This window comes from Gymnogyps californianus, unplaced genomic scaffold (genome assembly GCF_018139145.2).
Source record: "Gymnogyps californianus isolate 813 unplaced genomic scaffold, ASM1813914v2 HiC_scaffold_102, whole genome shotgun sequence".
Taxonomy (NCBI): Eukaryota; Metazoa; Chordata; class Aves; order Accipitriformes; family Cathartidae; genus Gymnogyps; species Gymnogyps californianus.
In genome coordinates this window covers 62,848-88,594 of record NW_026113983.1, presented here as the reverse complement: position 1 = coordinate 88,594, position 25,747 = coordinate 62,848, and the positions used below count along the sequence as shown (strand labels likewise).

The window sequence follows — 25,747 nt, the reverse complement described above, 5'->3', positions numbered from 1 at the left end:
TCTCTTGAGTGTATATTGCTGTAGTTGCTGGTTGTCTGTCTGAAATAAGTTCATAAACATTGAAGCTTGGATGTCTAGCAGAGTAATAAATTAAAACATCAAGAGCTTCTATTTTCCTCTAGTATATGAATTGTGGGATGTCTTCAACACCCTCAAAAAAACCTTTGTTAGTGTATCTAACACTTGATTGGTCTGGAAGGGGTTTTTTTTATGCTTCTGGGGGGGGAGGGAAAGGAAACCTTAAAAGCTGTTTTAGTTATGCTTAAATGTATTGTGCTTCAGGACTTCAAGATGGTGATGGAGTGCCTTCTAACTGTATTGTTAGACTATACTGATATATTGTGAGACTATACTGATATATTGTGTGGAAATGCTAACTGGTTGCTCCTGATTCATTTTGGCAGTCAGGAGTTGCTAATTCCACCTTGATCACCTTAGTGCAGAAGAGTATTGATAATCCCTAGGTAGTAGGATCTGGAATCCAGCAGACAAGCTTGACCAGGTGTATTGGGTTTGTGTGGCAAGGGTTGGGGGGGGGGGGGGCACTACAGGGGTGGCTTCTATGAGGAGCTGCTAGAAGCTTCCCCTGTGTCCGATAGAGCCAATGCCAGCCGGCTCCAAGATGGACCCGCCGCTGGCCAATGCTGAGCCAATCAGCAACAGTGGTAGTGCCTCTGGGATAACATATTTAAGAAAGGGAAAAAAGTTGCTCTACAACAGCAACTGTAGCCGGGAGAGACAAATGAGAATATGTGAGAGAAACAACTCTGCAGACACCAAGGTCAGTGAAGAAGGACGGGGAGGAGGTGCTCCAGGCGCTGGAGCAGAGATTCCCCTGCAGCCCCTGGTGAAGACCATGGTGAGGCAGGCTGTCCCCCTGCAGCCCATGGAGGTTAATGGTGGAGCAGATATCCACCTGCAGCCCATAGAGGACCCCACGCTGGAGCAGGTGGATGCGCCCGAAGGAGGCTGTGACCCTGTGGGAAGCCTGCGCTGGAGCAGGCTCCAGGCAGGACCTGTGACCCCGTGGAGAGAGAGGAGCCCACGCTGGAGCAGGTTTGCTGGCAGGACTTGTGACCCCGTGGGGGACCCACGCTGGAGCAGTCTGTTCCTGAAGGACTGCACCCTGTGGAAGGGACCCATGCTGGAGCAGTTTGTGAAGAACTGCAGCCCATGGGAAGGACTCACATTGGAGAAGTTCGTGGAGGACTGTCTCCCATGGGAGGGACCCCATGCTGGAGCAGGGGAAGAGTGTGAGTCCTCCTCCCCCTGAGGAGGAATGAGTGGCAGAAACAATGTGTGATGAACTGACTGCAACCCCCATTCCCCGTCCCCCTGTGCCGCTCGGGGGGGAGGAGGTAGAGAAAATCAGGAGTAAAGTTAATCCTGGGAAAAAGGGAGGGGTGGGGGGAAGGTGTTTTTAAGATTTGGTTTTATTTCTCATTACTCTGATTTGATTGATAATAAATTAAATTTATTTTTAATTATTATTTAATTTTTAATTATTAATAAATAAATAAAATTAATTATTATCTCCCTGCCTTTATCTTGATCCACAAGCCTTTTGTTATATTTTCTCTCCCCTGTCCAGCTGAGGAGGGGAGTGATAGAGTGGCTTTGGTGGACACCTGGCATCCAGCCAGGATCAACTCACCACACCAGATCAGCCTGAATGTGGGAAAGGTCAGTTTTTTAACTGTGTATGTAAATTTGAAGCATCATCTTAAGCAAAGAATGGGTGTTTCTTCTTGCTTGTAAAATCCAATCCCAAAGACAGTAAATGTGGCTTAAATAAAGGTTCTGTCAATATTTTTTGGAGGAGGATGGGAACTTAGTAATGGCTATAGGCTTTTCTCTCCAGTTTTAAAAAATTGTTTCTATAAGCAGGTAAAACCTTAAAAAACCCCACAACAAACAAAAAGAAAAAAAAACAAAAAAAAACCCACAAAAAAGCCCACAAACTCCCCCCCAAACAACAAGCAACCCACCCCTAAACAAACCCCACACACACAAAAAACCAAAAAAAATGCACACACACACACAAAACCCCCCCAAACAAAAAAAAAAATCCAAACCAAAAAAACCCCAAAACTGAACCACCCCCCCCGCCCCCAACCCACGAACCAAGCTTCTAGTATTGAAGAGTTGTGTGTAATTGAAAGAACATTTGAATGAGTGTCCCTTTTAATTCTCAAACAATGTAGCAGGTGCTATATGCAGCTTACAGTATTTTTAGAATTTAATTTAGGATTGTGCTGTCACTTTTGTGTATATATCATGTTATAAACTTGGCAACACAAACAGCACATTAAAGCCTTGTGTAAACATCAGGTATATTGAATCTGATACTATTTAAACTTACATTTTATCCACAAAATGTTAAGAATAAATGTTTTAGCATGAAGTATGCAGTATTATTACTCAGTGTCTTCTGAATAATGTCACAGGGACAATAATATACTAGGGAGGAAATAAATGTAAGTTCCAGTTACTGCTGGTGCAAATGATGTCTTCCTAGAACTTTAAAACTTTAAAGCATACTTCCTTAAATTTTTATGGTTTTAGAATCACTTCTTGCAGTAATGTAGGAGAAAAAAAAAGTAGGTTTGTAATATCAATACTCAGTAAGGAATATGAAACACAACTGTTGCTAATGCTGTGTTGAACTTATAACCTTTGAAAGCAAAAGGCTTTTAATTAATGTGTTCTTCTCGCATGTTTGGTGTACCTGATTTGCTTGTTATGCCACAGTAGTCACAAAAGTCTCTGAAACAGAAACTAATTGGGACCAATCAATTTAGTGGATAAAAGTTAAAGAATCAATTCAGATAATCCAAAACCATGAAGAATAGCTGGCAATTGGGTTTGAAGTTAACATAAAGCTGTATTTTCAATACTGTGTTTCAGGATGATTGTTACCTGCAAATGACGGTGAATACTGAAAAAAACCTTTCTAAAATTTCACCAAGAAAAGTATTAAAACATTTCAGAAAATAAACATGCTGGCTTCTCTTAAAAGCTAATGTTTTCTAACCTTTTGAATATACCTTAGAGATATCTTATAAAATTCTGTGAATCTTTGTCTTCTGTTTTTTTCATTGAACCTTTTCTTACTGATGAATTGATTTCTTCCCCCCCAGTATTGTTAATGTCCACATCATCTTGGAGGCTGTGGAGACCTTGTTACGATGTCTAGCAAGAATGGCTTAAATACTTCTGGTATGTGGCTGGATGCTTGGGAAGCCTTTGTGTATATACAAGAGGGAACCTCTGGAGGTCATCTAGTCCAACCTCCAGTTTAAAGCAGGGGTAACTGTAGAGTTTTGACAAAGCCCTGTGTATCTTGACTTGTTCAAGAGCTCTGGAGATGGAGATTCCACAGCCTGTTGGGAAAATCTGTTCCTTCAGTCCTTCTTGCCCCTTTTCTAATAATCAGGTGGACCCCCTGCCTCCTTAGCATGACTTCTTAAAGGTATCTAGAACAGCCTCATCACGGCATCATCCACCTTCTTCAGCACTACTGGATGCAAGCCATCCAGTCTCATGGACTTGCAAGTCCAGCTTTAAGTAATCATGGTTAGATCTTCCTTGACTAGATAGGTGATGTCTTTGGTAGGCAGTCTATTTCTACTTCTCATGATTTTTTGTATCTGAGCTCAGTCAGATGTTGCTCACTGAATCAAGATGGCCTCTTGCTATTCCTCCTTGTTTTCTTCCACAAGGGGATGGAATGTCCTTGTACTCTGAGGAGGCTGTCCCTGAAATCCTATCATCTCATGGTCACTGCAACTAAGGCTGCTGCTGACGTGTCCAACTAGTTCATCCTTGCTCCTGAGTAACAGATTATCAGGGAGCACCTTTCCTGTTAAGCTTGTCCAGCAGCAGTGTCAAAAAAGAAAGCTGTTGAATTGCTTGCACCTTGCCATGTTGCCCTTCCAGCAGATTTTGAGGCAGCTGAATTTCTCTAGGAGAAGCCTTTCTGGATATGAGATGCCTGGGTTCCTATGCCTCCAGTCTCTAGAAACTTGAATCTGTATTTCAGTGTTAGAGATGCCCATTCTAACTAGTGGATTCTAAGATATCTTGGGGTTGATGTTTGTGGGGTGTGTGGTGTGTTGTGTGTGTGTCCCCTCGTATACAACAATTACTTATTGAGTCTGAAAGGAAGACTTAGCAATTCTTCATATTCTTCAGCCTTGGGAAAGACTTGAACCCTGGCTTCTAAACACCTGAGTGAGCTTCCTCTTTGCTGAACTTCTCTAATGACTTTGCTTTTCCTTTTTATGCATCTCCAGCTGTACCTTATGGTGAGTGAAAAGGAGAAAGGTCAACATATGGTTTAATTTCTTGAACCCTTCAATCCACTAACTTTTACTCTGGAGCTTATTTATTGAGCTCTCAATTAAGGTGTAGATTTGGAGGTATCCCAGTCTTCTGGTCTTTTTAAAAGACTTTTAAAAAGACTTCTGGTCTTTTTAAAAGTCTACAGTTGAGATATTGTTGGCTTGTTTCTGTTTTGCTATGGAAACATAGGTATGAGGGCTTTTTGACTTGTTTATATATAAAAATCTGCTCCAAACTGGATTTCATAATTGCCAGATGTGTCCTTTTGTGCTGGAATTTTATTGTCCTTTTGGACTGCAACTGAAAAATTTGGATTGAATTTCAAATCTGGGTAATTGCTAGGTCCAGCTTTTGTTTTTAAAAAAAAAAAAAAAAAAAATTAGAAGTCTTCCTGAATGCAGTTCAAAAACTTTCTTTCACATTTTTGAAACTGAAATATTGTCACTAGTTCCATAACAAAGCGATTTGAGCATTGTATAAGGAGATGGTTCAGGTTTCTAAACTCCTGAAAGTGGAGGCGGCAGTATTTGTTAGAGCAAAAGATGCATATATCAAACCTCTCACTCCCCACTCTTCTCCATTTTAAAGAACAGGAAAAAGCGGAGGTATTACACATGTAACAATGTTCTGTAATCTTCAGGTTAAACTAAGCTGCTTTTTTCATTCCAGGGATGTAAAAAGTGCTTAATTACCATGCTGTTGGTATGAGATACGGAACAGTTGCTTTCATTTTGGAGACTGGGAAGGCATAAGCATTACATGTTCTTCCTTGATTAACACATTGCAAAGTTGGGAGTAGAAAATAGGGGTTCAGCTCCTTTCCACAGAAGGATGTGAGAATGTAATTCTAAACAGTCTTTTGACAATTAGCCCTTTAAGCAAACAATTTTAGCTATGATAGCAGGTTCCTAACTAACCAGTTAAGAGTGTATGTGTGTGTATTATGCATGTGCATACATACAGTGTCTTGCATAACCTCTGTTTCTGGGTGAATGGTGCAGGTGATCTGCAAATGAGTACTGACAGTGAATGTACTTTAAGTGGTTGTCTTAATTCTCTTCTATAGTATATGTTAAAAGGAATTTGTTGTTCAAACTTTTTGTAGTTGGAAGCTTGTCATGTTGGAAATCAATTCTGAGGACATACTTTAATTTTTCAGAGCTTGCTTTTAGTTTTTAGAAAATGTCATCAAATTAAAAGAAAATAATTTTTTAATAATTATTCCTGAAATCTATGCTTTCCCTTAATGGGACGGTTGAATATAAAGGTCGGGGAAGGGAGCAGCGATATGGGTATTTAGAAGATGAACTCTTAATCTACCTGCTCAGGCTCCCTGAGTTTACTACAAATTTTTCTTGGATGCAGTATTTATTGCATTTTAGCTGAGCAGTACGGGCTTCCCATGGGGTCACAGCGTCCTTCACTTCTGAAAAGATATATGCCAAAAAATTCTCAAGAAGCTTGGATGCCAAAGCAGTTGAAGAGATGAATGGAAGGCCAAATATATTTTTACTATTATTCAAATGGTGCAACTTTTTCCTTAAACACTACTTCTCACCCTTCTGTCATTACTGTTATTCAAGATGTAACATGGCTGATCTGGGAACACTTCCTGTCCTAACCAAATTATCCACCACTTCTGAGAATTGGAACTTAAAGTCAGGTCACCTACATTTAACACTTGCTGGAAGTTTACAGGGAAGGAAAAAGCTGAAATATGGTAGTGAATGAGTGTCTTTTAAATATTTAACTTTAGAAGCTTCTTCTGGCCTACAGTGGATGATGAAATGGGGCTGTACTTGATCTAGAAACATAAAGAGCTGCCTTTGCAATAGAAATTAACTGGCAGTAGGGAGAACCAAATCTGAAAGATGAACATGCTGTAACCAATTGAGATGCAGTTCTGCAATCTGGATCATGTTTCTGATCTTGCATCTCCTTTGCCCTAATGTGACTTGGCCCTTCTCAGTGATGATGGATGGCATTCATTTTCATAACTGAAAATAAAACTCTTCACCTTGAACAGTTTTCAGAAAAAGCTGTGCTTGCAGTCTTTGGCCTTATGTTTTGAACTATGGATACAGCGATTCTTCCACTTAATCACTGCGTAGAGAAGAGCAGATATGATATCTTTAAAGGCCATTATGGTGTACTTCCTATCCAGTGGTCTAGTCATGTAAGCTACAGTACTGCATTTCCTGTGCAACTGGACTGGTTTATTAAATGCATTTCTAAGCTGCAGAATAGACAAATTTCAGTCTGAAAAATATGTGTTTTAAAAAATTTTATCTGCAAGTTCAGTAGCTTATCGTGCTTAAGTTCATTAGAAATCAAAATTTGTAACTTGTGTTCAGTATGCCCTGAAAATTATTTGGAAGCTAGCTATGGCTAATGGAGCAGGTAGATGCATCTTCTCACTCTTGGCAGAATTTCACTGATTTGCAAAGCTTATTTCCAAGTTAATAGATGAGAAGAGTCGTCTTAAGATAAAACTTTGGACATGTGTATAACTGCGTATTGCTCAAAGCTCAAACAGCACCGTGGGGACTGAAATCCCCATAATGCTTACTGTTCTCCTGCTGCCTCCCTTCCCTTTTTCCCCTCTTGAAGATTACAAAAATCTGTTGGGGGGAGGGGTTCTGCACACTTGCCAGGTGCTTCATGCCCAAAGCAGTTTCTTAAAGAGGGAATGATAATCAAATCCCTGATTTAACAGGGATTATCTTTTTTTTTTTCTCATTCCCTTTATGTAAAATGATAATAACACTCCTGTGAGTCAGAACAGTATTATGTGGATAACTTGTGCAGACATGGCTAATGGAACAGAAGCCTGTAATCTGATGCATGTGAGCAAACCATTAGTCTTTAGAAATGTTAGTTTGAGTCCCCCTTGCTGCCATTTTCACTTTTACTCTTTTCTGAGAGGGGATTACTTGGAAAGAGAAGTAAACAAAGTCCTGATGTGGGATTGGGTTTTTTTATTGGAGGAGGCTAACTAGAAATGTAGGGGAAAGTTAAACTTTCCTTTTGTGTGTTGAGTTAAATTGAGTGACAAGTCAAAACTGACAGAGAACTTGCTTTGTGGTGGTTTTGCAATGTGCATGTGGAATGCCATTGCATCATGCCAGTTGGTTGGATTTTGTAATATTGAGAGTTCAGAACATACATGTTTGTGCGATAAGAGTGCCAGGAGTTGGTAACTTCTTGCTCCCTGGATGAAATTTTTAAGAAAGAATATTTGTAAGTTCAAAACAGGTTAACTGCTGCTCATTTGAAAAGAAAAAAATAGTAGGGGGATGAGTTTTTTCCTTACTAGTTATCTTACAGTGAAGTTTATTCCTCTAGTAGCTGCTGGTACAAACCACAACTGACAGATGTGGAATAGCTAGCAACTAGTCATTGCCCAATTAGTGTTCTATCAGTGTGTAGCATGCTTATATGTATTACGATGTATTTCTTCAATTCCCAGAGAGGAAAAAAACAAACAAATTATGCCAGTTTGTAACAAACTTTAAAATCTGTTAAACCTAGCAGTGAAGACAAGCCTTGTAGTACTCATAGCTGAGTCAAACTGTTGGAGATATGCGAGAAACAAAAACAAAGGATGCTACTTAGTTAACGAGGCGTGACCTTGAGAAGAGAAACAAGATGACACCATAAGTCAGTGGGTAAAGACATACCAAGATAAGCACAGGGGCAATCAAAGAGCTACTTGAACTGTGAGTGAACTATCCTAATTAACATACTAGAAAACCCACCCTTGAGTAGGGAGAGCCCCCTACCAACAGAAGCCCCTTCCTCACAGAACATGCACAGTAAAAAAGGAGGACGCTGCGACTTTAAGTGGAGATGAGACTTGCGAGAACCAATAGGAACGAGGGTAACTAAGCAAAACTGTAAAAATACTGATAACTGTTGCTTGAAAGGTATAAAATGCTTTACCGTGTGTTAACCAGGTGTGCTAGCTTTGTGGAGTTACCACCTAGCACCCATCTCTGTGCAGACATGAAATAAACAAATATCTCGGCTCTGTGTGTTAATCGGCTTTTTTGCACACCGGGTGAAAGAATCCTGATTTTTGGGACAACAAAACCACTTCATGTTGATCCTGAGCTCAGGAAAAGGTTACTTTATACCTGTTTCTTGCACTGTCTGCAGGGCTTGTTTCAAAAGGGTGATGGGGGGAGGAAGGGGATTACAAATTAGAAAAAGACTGCCTATTTCTTCCTAGAACCTGCTAGATCTGTTTTATGTCAGTAGGATAAGCAAGGAACTTTCATTTGTGTAAAATAAGAATATGGTGAGAGAGCCTGTAAAAGGAAAAACATATAACTATCTGTCTGCAAAAAGCTAGGTATAGTCTCATGGTGTGTTATGTCTCAGCATTGGCAAAGTTTGCTCACTATCTGCCACTACTTAAAGTAGAGCTGAGTGGATCTACCCCTCACCCCAAATATGATTAGGGAATTGTGCAAGACACTAATAGAAGTCTCATGTTGAAACACCTTTGTCAATAAAATTGTCCAGATAAAGATTACTGAATTGGAAAGACTCTGGCAGCTTTTTCCTCTCTGTAAGTGTAAGGCTTTGTACTTAAGTGTGGATTTAACTACTGGCAGAGGAGGGAGAAAGTGGAGAAATTGGGAATACTGTCTTTTGAAAATGGATTTCTAAGTTCTGAGTAGTTGCTGATATTGTTAAATACATTAATTGCTTGTGTGTTTACTTAAACATTTCTTTGCAATAATCACAGAAGCACTTCATTTCGGAGTCCTCAAACCTTTCAACCCCCACTGATGATAGTTGTACTAGTGCAAGTCTGTAGCACTTGAGAAGAGAGCGGGTGCTGTGAGAACATGTTGGTTGCTGAATGCAGAGCTAGTTGTCTATAAAGAATGTGGTGCCTCAGCTTGAGCATAGGACTAGCACCTTATTAAACCAAGTCCTCATTGCACTGAAATTCTAGGAATATTTCCCTGACAAGCGTGTGGAGCGCTCTGGCTTACTTGACACAGACATGCTGAGCTGCAGCTCTGTCTGACACTTATTCCCCTCCAGATCAATGGAATGGGTAACATGAATGTCAGTGGTAGCTTTGAGTCAGACTTGGAGAATCCAGAGAACTTGAGGATAGAAAGGATTTGCTGGCTAATCCAGTGGGTGGTTTTATTTGCTTTGATGTGGGAGTGTGCATAATGTTTTGCTGGACCTCCTGTTTTTCTCTAAGGGATCATTCCATAATTCAATAGTTATATTGGGAAGATTTCCTTATCATTCAGCCTCTGTCAGTTTTATTGTGGCACCACAGGATATGCTTTCTTCTGGTTTATTCCTTTCTACTGTCATTTCTAACACTTTAATTTCTCACCATTTAATGCTTCACTGTGCCATATGTATTTAGCTCTTTTCCTAGTCTCTTGTTTCAATAAGGCTATTCATTTCCCCATAAGACTGTTGCACTTTTTGCTTATGTGTTTCTGTGCATTCAGTTGTCCTTACAAACACATTATATGGAGACATGACAACAGCTTGTTTACTGAACTCCAGTGTTCAGTAATTCACTTATGAAATACTGCACTTTATGAAATACTGCCAAGCAGAACTTAATACCTAAAACATGCTTTTTCTTGCAAGTGACAGTGTAAGACAAATGATTCTTTTATTTGTCTGTCCTGGTTTCGGCTGGGATAGAGTTAATTTTCTTCCTAGTAGCTGGTACAGTGCTGTGTTTTGGATTTAGTGTGAGAATGATGTTGATAACACTCTGATGTTTTAGTTGTTGCTAAGTAGCGCTTATCTTAAGCCAAGGATTTTTCAGTTTCCCATGCTCTGCCAGCAAGCAGGTGTACAAGAAGCTGGGAGGGAGCATAGCCAGGACAGCTGACCCGAACTAGCCAAAGGGGTATTCCATACTATAGAACATCATGCTCAGTATATAAACTGGGGGGAGTTGGCCGGGAGGGGTGGATTGCTGCTCTGGCATCAGTCAGCGGGTGGTGAGCAATTGCATTGTGCATCACTTGTCTTTTTCTTGGGTTTTATTTATCTCTTTTTTTTATATTCCTTTTCATTACAATTATTATTATTATATTATTATATTTTATTAGTACTAGTTAGTATTATATTTTATTTTACTTTAGTTATTAAACTGTTCTTATCTCAACCCACGAGTTTTACTTTTTTTTCCAATTCTCCTCCCCATCCCACTGGGAGGGGGAAGCGGCTGTGTGGTGCTTAGTTGCTGGCTGGAGTTAAACCATGACATTGTCTTATTTGATTCTTTTATTTTTCTACTAATTCACATACGGGTGTGTAACTGCTAGAATTGCTCTATCCACAGAACTATCACTTTAACAGCAGTTGACTGTTAAGCTGTTTAAATGGGGGGGGGAAAGTTGAGTGCTGGAAATGGGTAGTGGCTCTAATTGGGGGCAGATATAAAACACAATATACTAGACCATATAGGTGCCACAAGAAATCAAAATCTAAACTATGGTGTTTGTAGAACATTCTAGATGTGTGGGTTTTGTGGGTTTTTCCAAACCATCTCAGTCTCCATTGAGAAGACTTCTCTTTTGCCATTCTGTACTTCTGTAAATGTTATAGAGAGCTTAGCAGATTTATGGACATGGCTCTGTACAGCTCCACTAGATAACGCAACCCATCTAGTGCCTTGCTAGCAAAGTCTTGTTCCTCAAGCTGTACCCTGTTTCCTTGTAGAAGGCTTGAATAAAGGGGACCACACAGTTTAGTTTATACTGTGAGATTTACTGTCCAGTTTAGAGGATTCAAGAAACAGTACCTTCTATCAGGCAGGTTCTGTTCTCTAGGCTAAGTTGCCTCACGTACATGGAAAGGAATAGAACAGAATGAAAGGGTTGTAGGTGTCAAGTCCTGCAAGGCAATCTGTTTTAGACTTGCTTATCTGGGATTAGAAATCCTGGCTAAAAGTACTGAGTGGTTCAGTTCACTCCAATTACTTTCTTGCAGGAATTGTTTGTACTTCAATTATTTTTCCAGGTAATCTTTAAAAATGCAGACTTACATTAACAAACTGTAGTGATTAATTGTAATCAGTCTTATGGCAACCATTTTTAGAAAGTATAGTGTTTTTACTTTTGTCTTTATTGTAAACCATGTGAAATTTGTGGCAAAAGTAAGTTTCAAGAAAGCTAAACAGCCCTTAAATTACCTTGTTTTAAGACCTTTTTGAGATGTGCAGCTGTACTATATACATGAGAAATTGAGAGTATACTTTAGACCTCAATGAGATCTGAAACTGATTTCATGTTACTACTTAAGGCATTCTTTAACTTGATGTCGTGGTTTAGGCCCAGCACCACGCAGGCGCTCGCCTGCTCACTTCCCCCCCCCGGCAGGATGGGGAGGAGAAAATATAACAAAAGGCTCGTGGGTTGAGACAAGGACAGGGAGGGATCACCCACCAATTAAGGTCACAGGCAAAACAGACTCGACTTGGGGGAAAAAAAAAATCAATTTAATTTGTTACCAGTCCAGTCAGAGTAGGATAATGAGAAATAGAACCATACCTTAAAAACACATCTTCCCCCCACCCCTCCCGTCTTCTCAGGCTCAGCTTTGCTCTTGATTCCTCTACCTCCTCCCCCACCAGCAGCACAGGGGGGCGGGAATGGGGGTTGCAGTCAGTTCATCACAGCTGTTTCTGCTGCTCCTTCCTCCTCGGGGGCAGATTCCTCACACTCTCCCCCTGCTCCAGCATGGGGTCCCTCCCACAGAGGTCAGTCCTCCATGAGCTTCTCCAACTCAAGTCCTTTCCACGGGCTGCAGTCCTCCACAAACTGCTCCAGTGTGGGCTTTCCCACAGAGTCATGGCCTTCTTCGGGCCCAGCCACCTGCTTCTGTGTGGAGTCCTCCATGGGCTGCAGGGGAATCTCTGCTCCACCATTAAACCTCCATGGGCTGCAGGGGGACAGCCTGCCATCTCACCACAGGCTGCAGGGGAATCTCTGCTCTGGCACACCTCCTCCCTCTTCTTCTTCACTGACCTCGGTGTCTGCATGGTTGTTTCTCTCACATTCCACTCCTCTCTCCGCTGCAAGTTTTTCAGCAGTCTTTTTCCCCTTCTTAAATATGCTATCACAGAGGCGCTACCACCGTCACCGATTGGCTTGGCCTTGGCCAGAGGCGGGTCTGTCTCAGAGCCAGGGAAGCTTCTAGCAGCTTCTCACAGGAGCCACCCCTGTAGCCCCTTCCCCGCTACCAAAACCCTGCCACACAAACCCAACACACTTGGTAGCAATATATTGTCCAAGTAGAAATAATTAAAGCTTATGCTTTTTCCTGTTGAAGTCTTGCTCCTCACATCAGAAGTGATCTGTGAGGTAGATACTGATGAAGTAAAAGGCATGGATCTCTGCAAAGCTGTTCTTTTGATGTCAGACTTTGCCATTTGGGAAAGAATCAAAATAAGACTTGCCAACTCTTTCATGACACTACAGTTTCACTGGATACTGTTCTAATGTTCATTTGAAAAAGATACGGTCCTGAAATCTGATGTGCAAATTCCTACTGGGATAATTTAGCCTTTCCTTTATTAGTGAAAGGTAGGAGTTGTCTGTACCATTTTACTTATAAATGTATTTTCTTCTGCATTCTTGAGACTAGTAAATACTGGTTGGTTTTTTAATTAAAAATTTATTTATTTATTTATTAAATGCTGGCTCATGGCAAGCCAGCACTTGCAGTATGGTCACAAAGAAGCCTGAGCTGTGCAGCCGCTTGGCTGGTTTGATAGCTAGGATGTTCTCCTGGCTTTGGGAAGATGTTGTTTGCATGCTGAGGAATTGTCGGGAAACTTTTCCATCATTAAACTTAATGTTTGAAGGAGTCTTAAGAGTTTTTTTTAAATGTGTGTGGGGTTTTTTTGTTTGTTTGTTTGTTTTTAAAGAAGTCTAGAAACAGCAGTATTGCCAAAGAAATTTCACTGGGATTGCACAATGTACAAGTTGGATCAATACTTTGTCCCAGTTGTATTTCTGGCAATACTTCATGTGCTAAGCACAACATTTTCAATCATGTACAACATATTTATCTATGCCTGATGAGAATGCATTTAAATTTTGTAGTCTTCAACTTGGAACAAGGCATTCTTAATGTTACATTGGGCTAATGTATGCCTAAAACAAAGAATGCCGGTAGTCAACACCACCTTTAAAATGGTATAGGAATTCCAAAATGAACTTAAAGAATTGTATTTATTCCTTCTGTCATTCGTTAGCATTCTGAATTCCTCCAATTGGCAATAGGTTGCCTTTAGGAATTGTAGGAAATGTCATCTTATGGACAACAGGAATAGCCCCAAAGTCAGTGGATAAAATATTGGCTTAGGAGCCAGGAATTCCTTATTCTGTATCTTCTGTTTTGTAGAACAGCATGCTTTGCTTTCATGGCTCAGATGATGTGTTTGTCGGGAAGGACAGAGCTCTTCAAAATTCTTATTGTATTGGCTTTCATAGTGGACTTTTGCCCAGAGACTTTAACTGGTGAAGAATTAGAGTACTAAAGTGGAGAAGGGATGTCTAGCAAAAGTGTAGTCTTAATGTTTTTGAATTTTAAACATCTGAAGATAACACATTGTCAATACAGTTTTTTCTATTTAAGAATTGAATTGAAAAATATCAGGGAGGGGGTGTATACACACACAAAAGTCATCTTGTTATTCTTTTCAGATTGCTTGTTTAATATCTCTGAAACTGAAAGCTATTGACGGTGTTTGGAATCAAATATAAACCAAGAACTCTAAAACCTACAGAGGAAACTTATGTGGGTTTTTTCTTTCCAGTGTCTGATGCAGTTTCTTAATGTTGTGCATGCAAATTAATTTAAGAAGTTTTGCAGTTTCACTTGTGCACAAGATGATTGCTTTATTGCTGCCTTTGTGGTATTTGAGTGGTGAATGTTGAATCCAATTATCTTACTGCACATCAGAGCTGCCTTCATTATTCTCGGTCCAAAGAGTAGAAACGTTTCCCTTGACCAGGAATTTCTCTGGACCCAGGCTCTCTACCTGTCTTTAGACACTGAAATAGGGATGTGCTGTGATACCTGTTGTATATGGTAGAGGGCAGCCTGGAGAGCTATGAAACTTTTTATTAAGTTGGCTTTGTTTGTGTATCCCAAACTCTATGTGTTACGTGGCCAGAAGCCTGGCTGTGACCTGGCTGATAGCCTGTGAAACAGCACAGTTACAAGGCTCTGCACATAAAATAGAAAAAAATAGTTTAAGTACAGTTTTTCATCTCTCCACTTAAGATTGAATCAGAAACATCTTTCCATTTTGCTGTCTCCTCTCGACAAAGAGGTGGGTGGGATTTGTTTTAAGCCTCTGCCTCTCAGCTCCTTGCAGAAACCACCTGCACAGGGAACTCCTGTTCTAGGAGTCCACAGGACTGTCAGTGTCAACTGTCAAGTCCCTTCAGTCTGGACCTGCTAGAAGCCTTTAAAAGTTGAAGGCAATGGTGCCACTCTTTAAATGAGATATTGTATTGGGTTTGCATGGCAAGGTTTTGGTAGCGGGGGGGCTACAGGGGTGGCTTCTGTGAGAAGCTACTAGAAGTTTCCCCTATGTCTGATAGAGCCAATGCCAGCCGGCTCCAAGATGGACCCGTCACTGGCCAAGGCCGAGCCCATCAGCGATGGTGGTAGCACCTCTGTGATAACATATTTAAGAAGGGGAAAAAACTGCTGCGCAACAGCAACTGCAGCGGAAGAGAGGAGTGAGAATATGTGAGAGGAACAACTCTGCAGACACCAAGGTCAGTGAAGGAGGGGGAGGTAGTGCTCCAGGCGCTGGAGCAGAGATTCCCCTGCAGCCCCTGGTGAAGACCATGGTGAGGCAGGCTGTCCCCCTGCAGCCCATGGAGGTTAATGGTGGAGCAGATATCCACCTGCAGCCCATGGAGGACCCTACGCTGGAGCAGGTGGATGCGCCTGAAGGAGGCTGTGACCCCGTGGGAAGCCTATGCTGGAGCAGGCTCCTGGCAGGACCTGTGGACCTGTGGAGAGAGGAGCCCACACTGGAGCAGGTTTTGCTGGCAGGACTTGTGACCCTGTGGGGGACCCATGCTGGGGCAGTCTGTTCCTGAAGGACTGCACCCCCTGGAAAGGACACGTGGAAGGGACCCATGCTGGAGCAGTTTGTGAAGAACTGTAGCCCGTGGGAAGGACTCACATTGGAGAAGTTCATGGAGGACTGTCTCCCGTGGGAGGGACCCCATGCTGGAACAGGGGAAGAGTGTGAGGAGTCCTCCCCCTGAGGAGGAAGGAGCAGCAGAAACAACGTGTGATGAACTAACCGCAACCCCCATTCCCCGTCCCCCTGTGCCACTCGGGGGGGGGGAGGAGGTAGAGAAAATCAGGAGTAAAATTGAACCTGGGAAGAAGGGAGGGGTGGGGGGAAGGTGTTTTAAGATTTGGTTTTATTTCTCATTACTCTGATTTGACTAGTAATAAATTAAATTAATTTCCCCAAGTCGAGTCTGTTTTGCCCATGGTGGTAATTGGTGAGTGATCTCTCCCTGTCCTTTATCTCGACCCACGAGCCTTTCGTTATATTTTCTCTCCCATGTCCAGTTGAGGAGGGGGAGTGATAGAGCGGCTTGGTGGGCACCTGGCATCCAGCCAAGGTCAAACCACCACAGATATCCAAGTATGAAGCTATTCCTACAAGTGTTAGATGAGGTGTCATCTTTTGAGGTTGGCTGGCTAATGAACTGCCTTCCTGCCTTTCTCTCTACCCTTCAATGATAGATGATAGTGGTCTGTATGAATTGGTACATTTAACAAACCTATGTATACATGGTATAAACATCTAGATATGAGTAATTAACTACTGCCTCTTGATGGTGACCAAATGCAACTGATCAGTTTGGGTGATTAATGTGTCATTTATTCTCATATGCATACTGTGACTTTCAGACAAGTAATTTTAAAAATTGATATTTACAGTATTTTGTTCTGGTATTTATCAAGAAGTTGAAACAAATATACTGCTTTAAAGGACACTTTATTTCTAGCTTTGAGGATGTGTTCACTTGCTGTTCAAACTTCAGTTAAAGGACTAGCAGTTACTACCTGATGTTGAGATCAACTTAATGCTGAAACAGGATAGCTGCTGAGTAGTGAAGTCTGTGCTGTTTGTCAAAAGCTGTTGTCAGACATGAGTGATTGCTGTTTTGCCTAGGTAGCCTCCTTGAAGAAAAAGCATAGGGATGTTTGCATTTTACCAGTTCACTTGTGTAAGATAACTTAATATCACTGTAGACTGAGTGTTGCAAATGAAAAACAATGAAACATCTACTCTCTTCTCTTCCAGACTATCATTTTACTCTGGCCATTCTTCATTCTCCATGTACTGCATGCTCTTCCTAGCAGTAAGTATGCTCTTTCCATCTACATGGCAACAAAGTCTGTTATTTATCTAGTACAAAATTAAAACATTTACTTGGCTGCTTTGTGCAAGGGACGCTTCTTTTGTAGGATGTTTGTCTGAGATGATAAGTGGATTTGTAAGATAAGGACACTGATACTGGGACAAGAAGTAGCAGAATTATATTCAAGATGCCTAAAAATATTTAATATGGTAGTTGGCTTGTGTGTCTTGTCTCAAACAAACCTGTTGACAGTGGGTTTGGAAAATACACTGCTACTTAAATTTGGTTATATTAAAAGTATTGCAAGCCATAAATAAAAAAAATAATAAGATATGTCTCACTTAACAAAACATGCAAAACCTACTTTAAAAAAAATAAAAATCAAAAAACCCCAAATACACAAAAAACCCAACAACCAAAAAAGAAACACACACACCCCCAAAAAACCAACACAAAACCCACCCAAAAACCTAAACTTAAACCCTGATCAAACATGGGTGAGCCCATAAGCACAAAACAACAGATCAACTTGAATTTTAAATTGCTTTTAATTTTCTCCTGTCTTTTGGGGGCAGGGAGGGAGGGCACAGAAAGCAAGGGGAAAGAGATCTGTCTGTGGAAGTAAATACTAATGAGAAGATCATTTCACTAATAAGTACTATATATGAGGATTTGAGTGCTTCAATTGGAGCCTAATACATTTCAGTCCAAATTGTTATAAGTTGGCTAGGACAAATTATCTTCACTCCTAGAATAAGCTTTGTAACACTAAAAGATTGATTTGGTCGTTCTCCCCCTGCTAATTTGTAACACAGAAGGCATTAAACAATTCTGTGCAATTCTGTTGTTAATGCAGTTGTAAAATTAAGCTCTAGTCCTCAGTATAAATTAATAACATAATACATACACGTCAGGATCTTCACAGAGCTCAGATTCAATTTGTCTTCCCATCTTGATTGCATTTTTAATTTTTTATTGTCTCTTTTGGCAATAGTGTAACATCCAGATTATTCAAAATGAACTACACACACCACCACCCCCCCTCCCCCCCCGAAACAACATACACAAAAGGGTGGCTCTTTAGTATGGCATAGGTCTTTAATTTGATTTTTGTCTGGAGAAGCTGAGCTTTTTCAGAAGCTCATTGTTCAGTTTGGGTCTATCACTGCAGTTTATTTATAGTGAAATCTGTTTAGTTCCTCTCCCCTCTCTTACCTGTCTTTATCTACTATAAATACAAAGGGTTCATAAAAGTATTATATCCTGGGTTTGACTACAGTATAGCACAACTTCGTATCTGTCAGCTGTTTAAAAAAAAAAGTCAAGTGTCTTTAATTGCTCATTATGACTGGCAGTCTCCAAAATTACATAGGTTCACTTGTGATGTGATTCCAAAAACAAAAACCATGGATCAAAACCACTATTTCCATAGTACAGCAAAGCGATTAATTACTGCTATGCAGCAACCTAATACTGATTTGCTCCATTGCGTTCAGCCATACCTGTCAGATCTAACTTCTCTGCACATAGTTTTGTTGAGTGATGTGAGAATGTGATACTGCCACCTCTCAGAAGCACAAACTTAGAGACAAGAGAAAACTTACTAGGTGTGTGGTAATGAGTATGGTTTATAATTTATACTGACTGGATTGTCATGGTTTAACCTCAGCTGGCAACTAAGCACCACACAGCTGCTCGCTCACTCCCCCCTCCAGTGGGATGGGGGAGAGAATTGGAAGAGTAAAAGTGAGAAAACTCATGGGTTGAGATAAAGACAGTTTAACAGGAAAAGCAAAAGCTGCGCATGCAAGCAAAGCAAAACAAGGAATTCATTCACTACTTCCCATCAGCAGGCAGGTGTTCAGCCATCTCCAGGAAAGCAGGGCTCCATCATGCATAACGGTTACTTGGGAAGACAAACGCCATCACTCTGAATGTCCCCCCCTTCCTTCTTCTTCCCCCAACTTTTTATGCTGAACATGATGTCATATGGTCTGGAATATCCCTTTGGTCAGTTGGGGTCAGCTGTCCCAGCTGTGTCCCCTCCCAACCTCTTGTGCACCCCCAGCCTACTTGCTGGCAGGATGGTGTGAGAAGCAGAAAAGGCCTTGACTCTGTGTAAGCACTGCTCAGCAATAACTAAAACATCCCTGTATTATTGTTGGAGATATGTGAGAAACAAAAACAAAGGATTCTACTTAGTTAACGAGGCGTGACCTTGAGAAGAGAAACAAGATGACACCATAAGTCAGCTGAGTAAAGAAATACCAAGATAAGCACAGGGGCAACCAAAGAGCTACTTGAACTTTGAGTGAACTATCCTAATTAACGCACTAGAAAACCCGCCCTTAGGTAGGGAGAGCCCCCTACCAACAGAAACCCCTTCCTCACAGAACATGCGCAGTAAAAAAAAGAGGATGCTGCGACTTTAAGTGGAGATGAGGCTTGCAAGAACCAATAGGAAGGAGGGTAACTCAGCGAAACTGTAAAAGTACTGATAACTGTTGCTCGAAAGGTATAAAATGCTTTACCGTGTGTTAACCGGGTGCGCTAGCTTTGTGGAGTTACCACCTAGCACCCATCTCTGTGCAGACATGAAATAAACAAATATCTTGACTCTGTGTGTTAATTGGCTTTTTTGCACACCGGGTGAAAGAATCCTGATTTTTGGGACAACATTATCAACACTGTTTCCAGCACAAATCCAAAACATAGCCCCATAGTAGCTACTGTGAAGAAAATTAACTCTATCCCAGCCAAAACCAGCACACTGGATTAGTCATTTGGCAGGGATCTGAATCTCTGAACTTTTACCTCTGTCACATGCATGTGTAAGGAGAATCCTGCTTGCTGCAGCCTGGGGCAATGGTTGTGATCAGGAGGACTTCTCAGATGGTACAGACTGAGAAAGGAGATGCTATTTTCAAACCTGGCATCTATTAATTAAAATCTATGGTATGCCCCGGCTGCCCCTCCCACCCCCACCCATTGCTTGCTGTAAATCTGAGACCATCTTTAGTTTCAAACAGTTCAATATAATATAATAGAAGCTGTGCTGAACAGCTTGAACTTTACGCCTTGTTTGTTAAACCTACTAGGATTTAAAAAAACGCAGCCTTTGGCAAGAAAGTCAAGAAATTTTTATTTTCAAGATACTAACTTCTTTATGTGGGTTGAATAATGCTTTCTGTAGTTGACTGTGGCATGGTTTTGGTGTGGGGTTTTGTTTTGGGTTTTTTTTAATCCATGCAAAGGAGCTTGTGTGGAGAGTTCCTGAACTACTGAGCTAAGATATAGGCAACTATGAACCTTATCTGTCTTGGGGCTTTGTGTGTGAGCTTCACTCTTAGCAACCTTCTGCATGGGGGAGAGGTGGGACAGCGGGAGTCAAATCCATCCTCTGCCACTTTGAAATGCTGTAAATATACAGAGCTTGTGTCAGTCCTGGTTCAGCAATGAAATAAAACTTGCTGTGGCTTTGCATGCTGCTACAGAAACTGTCCTTGTGTTCATTCAGTCCTGTAGTAACTGTGAGACAGCATGACTTAAATTAGCTCCCTTTTAAACTGGAAGGGTACGAATGTCTTTAACAAATGTCATGTTAAGAGAGTTAAACAGTAAGTGATTTATTGGAGATCAGTTTGTTATTCAGTAATCTTGTTAATGAGTAGCCAGAACCCTGGCTGGAGGAGAAGGTGTTCTTCATCTATTCCTGCACCCCAGTTTTTTGTCTTGTCTCTGGCTGAGCTATCGCCCAGTACAAATAATAAGAGGCTTTGTGGAGATTAGACTTCTACTTTCTTCTGTCCTGAAACTGTTGGGAGGCCTTCAGAAGGACATGTGAAGAAGGTTAACTCCTGCACAGGATGTTTTTTCCTTGCTGATTAACACAGCATTACTACATACCAACCTTTGCATTGAATGTGTTTTTTTTTTTTTAAAAAAAAACTACTTTCTAACTCTCCCATGTGTCAAGGCAGAGTGCTGCCACTGGCTCTAAACCAAACCAGTGGCACTTGATGACCTGTTCGTTAACTGAACTCTGATGCTGGCTTCATCTCCTCTTTGCACACTTACTCCAGCCGCAGACTGAGTCATGAGCAGGACAGAATCATTAACATGCGGCATTACTCATAGGCAGTATTAATCATAACCAGACACTAGCATGCTGGTTTCTGAAGAGACTGGAGGAGTCTGCCATGTGTGCATACTGCAGAAAGCATACCCTTAAATGTTACCTGCTGAACACGTGTACTGTGTCAGGTTATGCATTTCAAAAATGAGGGAACGTTTTGGGGAAATCAAAGGGGAAATGATCTCTGCCACAGACAGCACAAACACTGCAACTGTGAAATGGGAGATGCTTGAAGTATGATGTGGCTTAAATCAAGCCACCTTGCAAAATACTAGGCAAAGTAGTGAAATACTTCTGCAGCTTCAGTTACTTAAAGCAGAATTGCTGAATTACAAACAAGTTAAATTTTAGCTTTATTTTCTGTTCTGTGCACTTGCACATGATGGATTAAAAATGAATGTGAGGTGGTTCATCAGTGTTTTCAAATGTTTTAGATGCTTTGACTTGTGAACAGCTACAGCGATGTCTATAGAGTAATAATCCTTCAGGGTCTGATTTCCTACTTAGTGGGGTGTCACTGATTCTTTATGCTTTGAATGAGGATTGAATTAAGGAGGAAGCTCTTCTTGTAGCTACATTAGACTGATATAAAAATCTTTGGAAAAAAAGATTCTTCAGTATTGAGAGAACTCAAAATGCTGCAGCCTGAGTTGAAGTCTTGTAATTTAAAACGTTTTTTTCTTACTTAATAGGTAGTTTCTCTTACAAAATCTCTTATAAGTGCTTGTTTTTGGCAATACATGAGTGGGCTTTAGAAACATCTCTGTTGCAGTCATCTGTGATCCTTACCAAGGAATGGTTTAGTGTGAGAGGTTAGCAGGGGATCCAACTGGAAGCAAGTACAGGGACAGGCATGCAATGTGCTATGTATCAACGGTGGTGACTTCTGCTGGCTACAGGTGCGCAGTACTTTGCAGGAAGCACTGTTTAAACCTTTGGTAACATGAGAAATTCCACATGTCTCAGAGTTCTGACTGTATTGGGAGAAAAAAACTGCAGTTTTGAACATACTCCTGTGCTGCATGTCCCACCTCATAGTGAGGGCAGGGTACATGGAAACACCCGGCAGCTCAGGCTTTATACTTAATGTAAAGGAAGTTGTTGGCAAAAACTGTAAGCTGTAGGTGCTGCTGCATGGGTGTGGTGTGGTGGGGTGTGGTTTTTTTTTGGTTGGTTTGGGGTTTTTTTGGTTTTGGTTTTTTTTTAAGTTCTTCTCTTAGGGATGTTGTGACTTCAATGTATTCATATTCTGGGGGCTTCATTACCCGGGAAGCAGGGATTTTAACTAGATGGTCTCTCATTTCCTTGCTTCAGGAACATATAGAAGAAAATGTGTGATTTGGTTCAGAAGGAAGGATAGAAGCTGAAAAGTTTAAAATTCCAAATTGAAAATTCATGTTTCTTTAGTTCTTCCTAAATGTAAATTATGTAAGAATATCATGCGACATACATAAACTGTTCAAAAGGAATAGTCTAAGCAAGCACATATATGGGAATTTGGAACATTTCTCCTTAGTTTGTCTTTTGGTTTGTGGGACAGGATTGGAGAGCAGAACTTAACTTTTAACTTCAGGAATGGAAATACTTGGTATGTAATTTGGGCTCATGTCTTTCTGGGAGGACACAAATAACCTTTGCTCCCCAGCATTTACAGTTACTTAATATTACCTTTCTTAAGTTCCTTGCATGAGCAATGTTCACCTTCCATGCATGTAGCAGTCAAGCTTAAAGGTTATCTAAATAAAAGGAATGAGTCTTTGATACCATATCAACTTATATACTTCCATAATTGATAGCAGCTTCATTAAGCTAGTCCCTGCTTAAAGCCTTTTATGGAAAACTGTAATGAATCTACATTTTGTTATCATGTTTGTATCGTCAGTGTGTTCATGTGCAAAATCTCTATTCAAACTGGTCTTGTGTAGCTTGCTGTATGTGACTATCTGGCATTAAAACAGAAGTGAGGACAGTGCCTACTGCAACTCAGACTGTGGCACCTGCTATTGAGAAAGGAAGTTTGCTCATTTGCAGGGTAAGGAGAAGAATGCATTAATTCTGTTTCATAAAACAGTTATCTAACAAGTTCTAAAAGAATGATAATACAGAGGAAATGTGTGGGTTTTGAGTAATTTCAGGAAATGTTAAATAGCTTATCTAGTCTGCCTACTTAAATAAGCAGTAGTGTATATCACTTTTATCATTCTTATAGCATAGAGATCACTGCTGTACTTCTAACTGAATGTTATGTTGCCATGTACTTGTCAAAAAGCTGTTGTGTCTAGCTGGACCAGATTAAGGCCTGGGTTTTCAGCCTACTTCTAGGCTAGACTTCTGGTTTCTTCTAGTTACTAACTTGTCGGTATATGGAATGAGTGAAACCATGGAAAAATCTCCTTGCAGACTGTCAGGCCAGGAAGTTGTGGTGGAGAATGTATTTTGAGATTGATTTGGCAGAGCTAGATGGGTCAGTTTGGGTCCAGACTGAGCTGTTATCTCTGGGATACTTTTGCCAACAACAGCTTCATGTGGAAACTAGAGTGAGTTTGAGCAGCAACAGTATGTGGGAACCCAGTGAATTAATAACAGATGCTGGATCCCAAAAAGTCTCTGTCATCCCCTCCCCCTGCTTCTCCTTTTCTTTCATAGTTAAACAGCTAGCATGATCTCTCCTGTATCAACAAAACCATTTTATCTTGTCTTGGAGAATGGGAGGATGAGTGTAATTGAACACCTCTTCTAGCAATGTCCATGCAACCAAACTAGCACTCTTCCCCTAGAGGGGGAGATACTGCAGTTAATCATAATTTTTTGCTTCGACTTATTTTTTTAAACTTCTGTCTGAAAGCTATTATAAATTAAAATGTTAAATGTGTGCTCCCTGTCTTCAGTAGTTAGAATGACCCCACTGCAACTGTTGCAGTTGGCAGAAATGAGTGCAACTCCGAGGATCAGGTTGCTGTAATGGAGACAGTCTTGGCTGTAGCTGGCCTGGGCACTTCCCTGCCTGCACCTAACCTGGGATGAGGAACTGGGCTGCAGAAACTCGGCCAAGCTGCCCTGCTATTCTGGGGATGGCAACGTGTTTGTGTTGCTTCGACTTGGGATGAAAGGGGATGATGAATCTCTGCACAATGTAAATTGAGTTGCTCTCAAGCTCTCCCACAGTTCATTGGGAAAGAATATCTTGTGTGCCCAAGGAAATGGGGAATTACAGAAGAGAATGGGAGGGCGACTGGTATTTCAGTGACCTGGGCTGACAGCCTGCTCCTTTTGCAGAGAGGACATAAGCTAAACACAAATGAAAGCAGGGTTTAGGCTGCTTTTTTGTACTCATTCTCCTAAATGTGCCAATCAAGCTTTGCTCTTGAAATCTCTTACTTTAATTGTTTATGTTGCGATTGGAGGTTGAGTGAAACAGTACCCAAATAAGAGCCTAGGAGCCTTTAACATAGTATTCTAGGTATGTCTGTTTGCATGGCAATATTTCTTTACTTTCCCAAATGCTACTGACTAGAGCTACAGAACAGTCCCTAATGTGTTCCTGCCCACATGAAAGTTGAGGACTACCTAGTCTTCAAAACCTAATGAAAAGACATTTCTTACTGAAAATGTTTTGTTTGGCTGTAGCTTTGGGCAGTACCAAGCATCTTACTTGAAGCAGAGATGGAAAAAATAAAGGATAACTGGTCATGCTGTGAGGCTGAAATATGAAGACGCTTGTGCTTCTACTTGTATGTGCTCCTAGTATTCTTTTAATATTGGTATTTAGACTTTTTAATAGTAAGCAAAAAAAGCAAAACAACTTCTCTGTAGTGTGCTTGGGAATTATGGCTGTCAGTAGTGATGAGATTATTGTGAAATGGCTCCTGTAGGACTGAGCTGAAAGCAATACCTTGCAGTGCTTATGTTCTTCTAGTGAAGGTTTCTATAACTTGGTAGATACAACAGAAAAATGTGTTCCTTCAAGTAGAAGGAACACATTTAGGTTTTTCCTTATCAGAAAATGGTCAAGTGTAAGCATTCATAGTGGAATAAAATATTGTTTATCCTGCTTTATGGTAAAATGATGTCAATAAACAATTATTTCTGCAATGTACAGCCAAGTTGAGGCTGGAGGATTAAAAACCCCAGAAACTATTACTTGTCCAGTAGGAAATGTCTGTACAGAATAGATTGATTGTATTTTGATAGTGAATTGAGAGTTTTGCTATTAACCTAGTAAGACAGGATTTTTTCCTATTGCACAGGAGGCGGCTCTCGCACATCAATTGCTTTTTGACTGCAGCTATCTTAGAGACCAGACTAGTACATATTCTGCCTTTTCTCCCTAGTCTGGCCATTTTTTCCCCTTAATTCATCTGTCCAATGGATCAGTTCCCTGTACCAGCTCACCATAGGGCTATTCAAACATCAGAGCTCGCACAGGGGAGTCAGCAGGAGTACATGGTTAGAGTGTAAAAGGGATAGAACATCCCTTTGAACAGCAGCCCAGATAAGCCTCCACCTTGAAGTAACTGCAGACCTATATCCTTTTCATTCACTGGAAGGGGAAAAATGATTTCTGAAATGTTGCCTCTTTCTCCTTTGTTTTCTGCCCACTCAAAATAAAACTAAAGAGCAGATAATATTGCAGATATATCAGGGATCATAAATATGTATTTTTTTTAAGAAAAGGAGGAGATCTCATTAAAAAGGTGAAATAAATCTCTGTGTTGTGGTTTTAAGAACCCCAACTCATGAGTGACATATGAATTCTGCTACATCTCTGGTGCTGTTAATACAGTTTTCTGTTTGGATGTGAGCCTATTGTGTTTAAAATTACATGGGAGATAGGCATTATCCATATTAACATCAA

General features: G+C 40.8%; 1 protein-coding gene across 1 annotated transcript in view; it reads left to right on the top strand.

Annotated features, from left to right (window-relative positions):
* LOC127027901 (phospholipid phosphatase 1-like) overlaps nt 1–25,747 on the top strand; it is a 73,033-nt gene that overhangs the window by 38,000 nt on the left and 9,286 nt on the right. Inside the window, exon 4 of the mRNA XM_050913764.1 lies at nt 16,700–16,757. Within this exon, the coding sequence (XP_050769721.1) occupies nt 16,700–16,757 (58 nt within the window). The remainder of the gene's footprint in view (nt 1–16,699; nt 16,758–25,747) is intronic.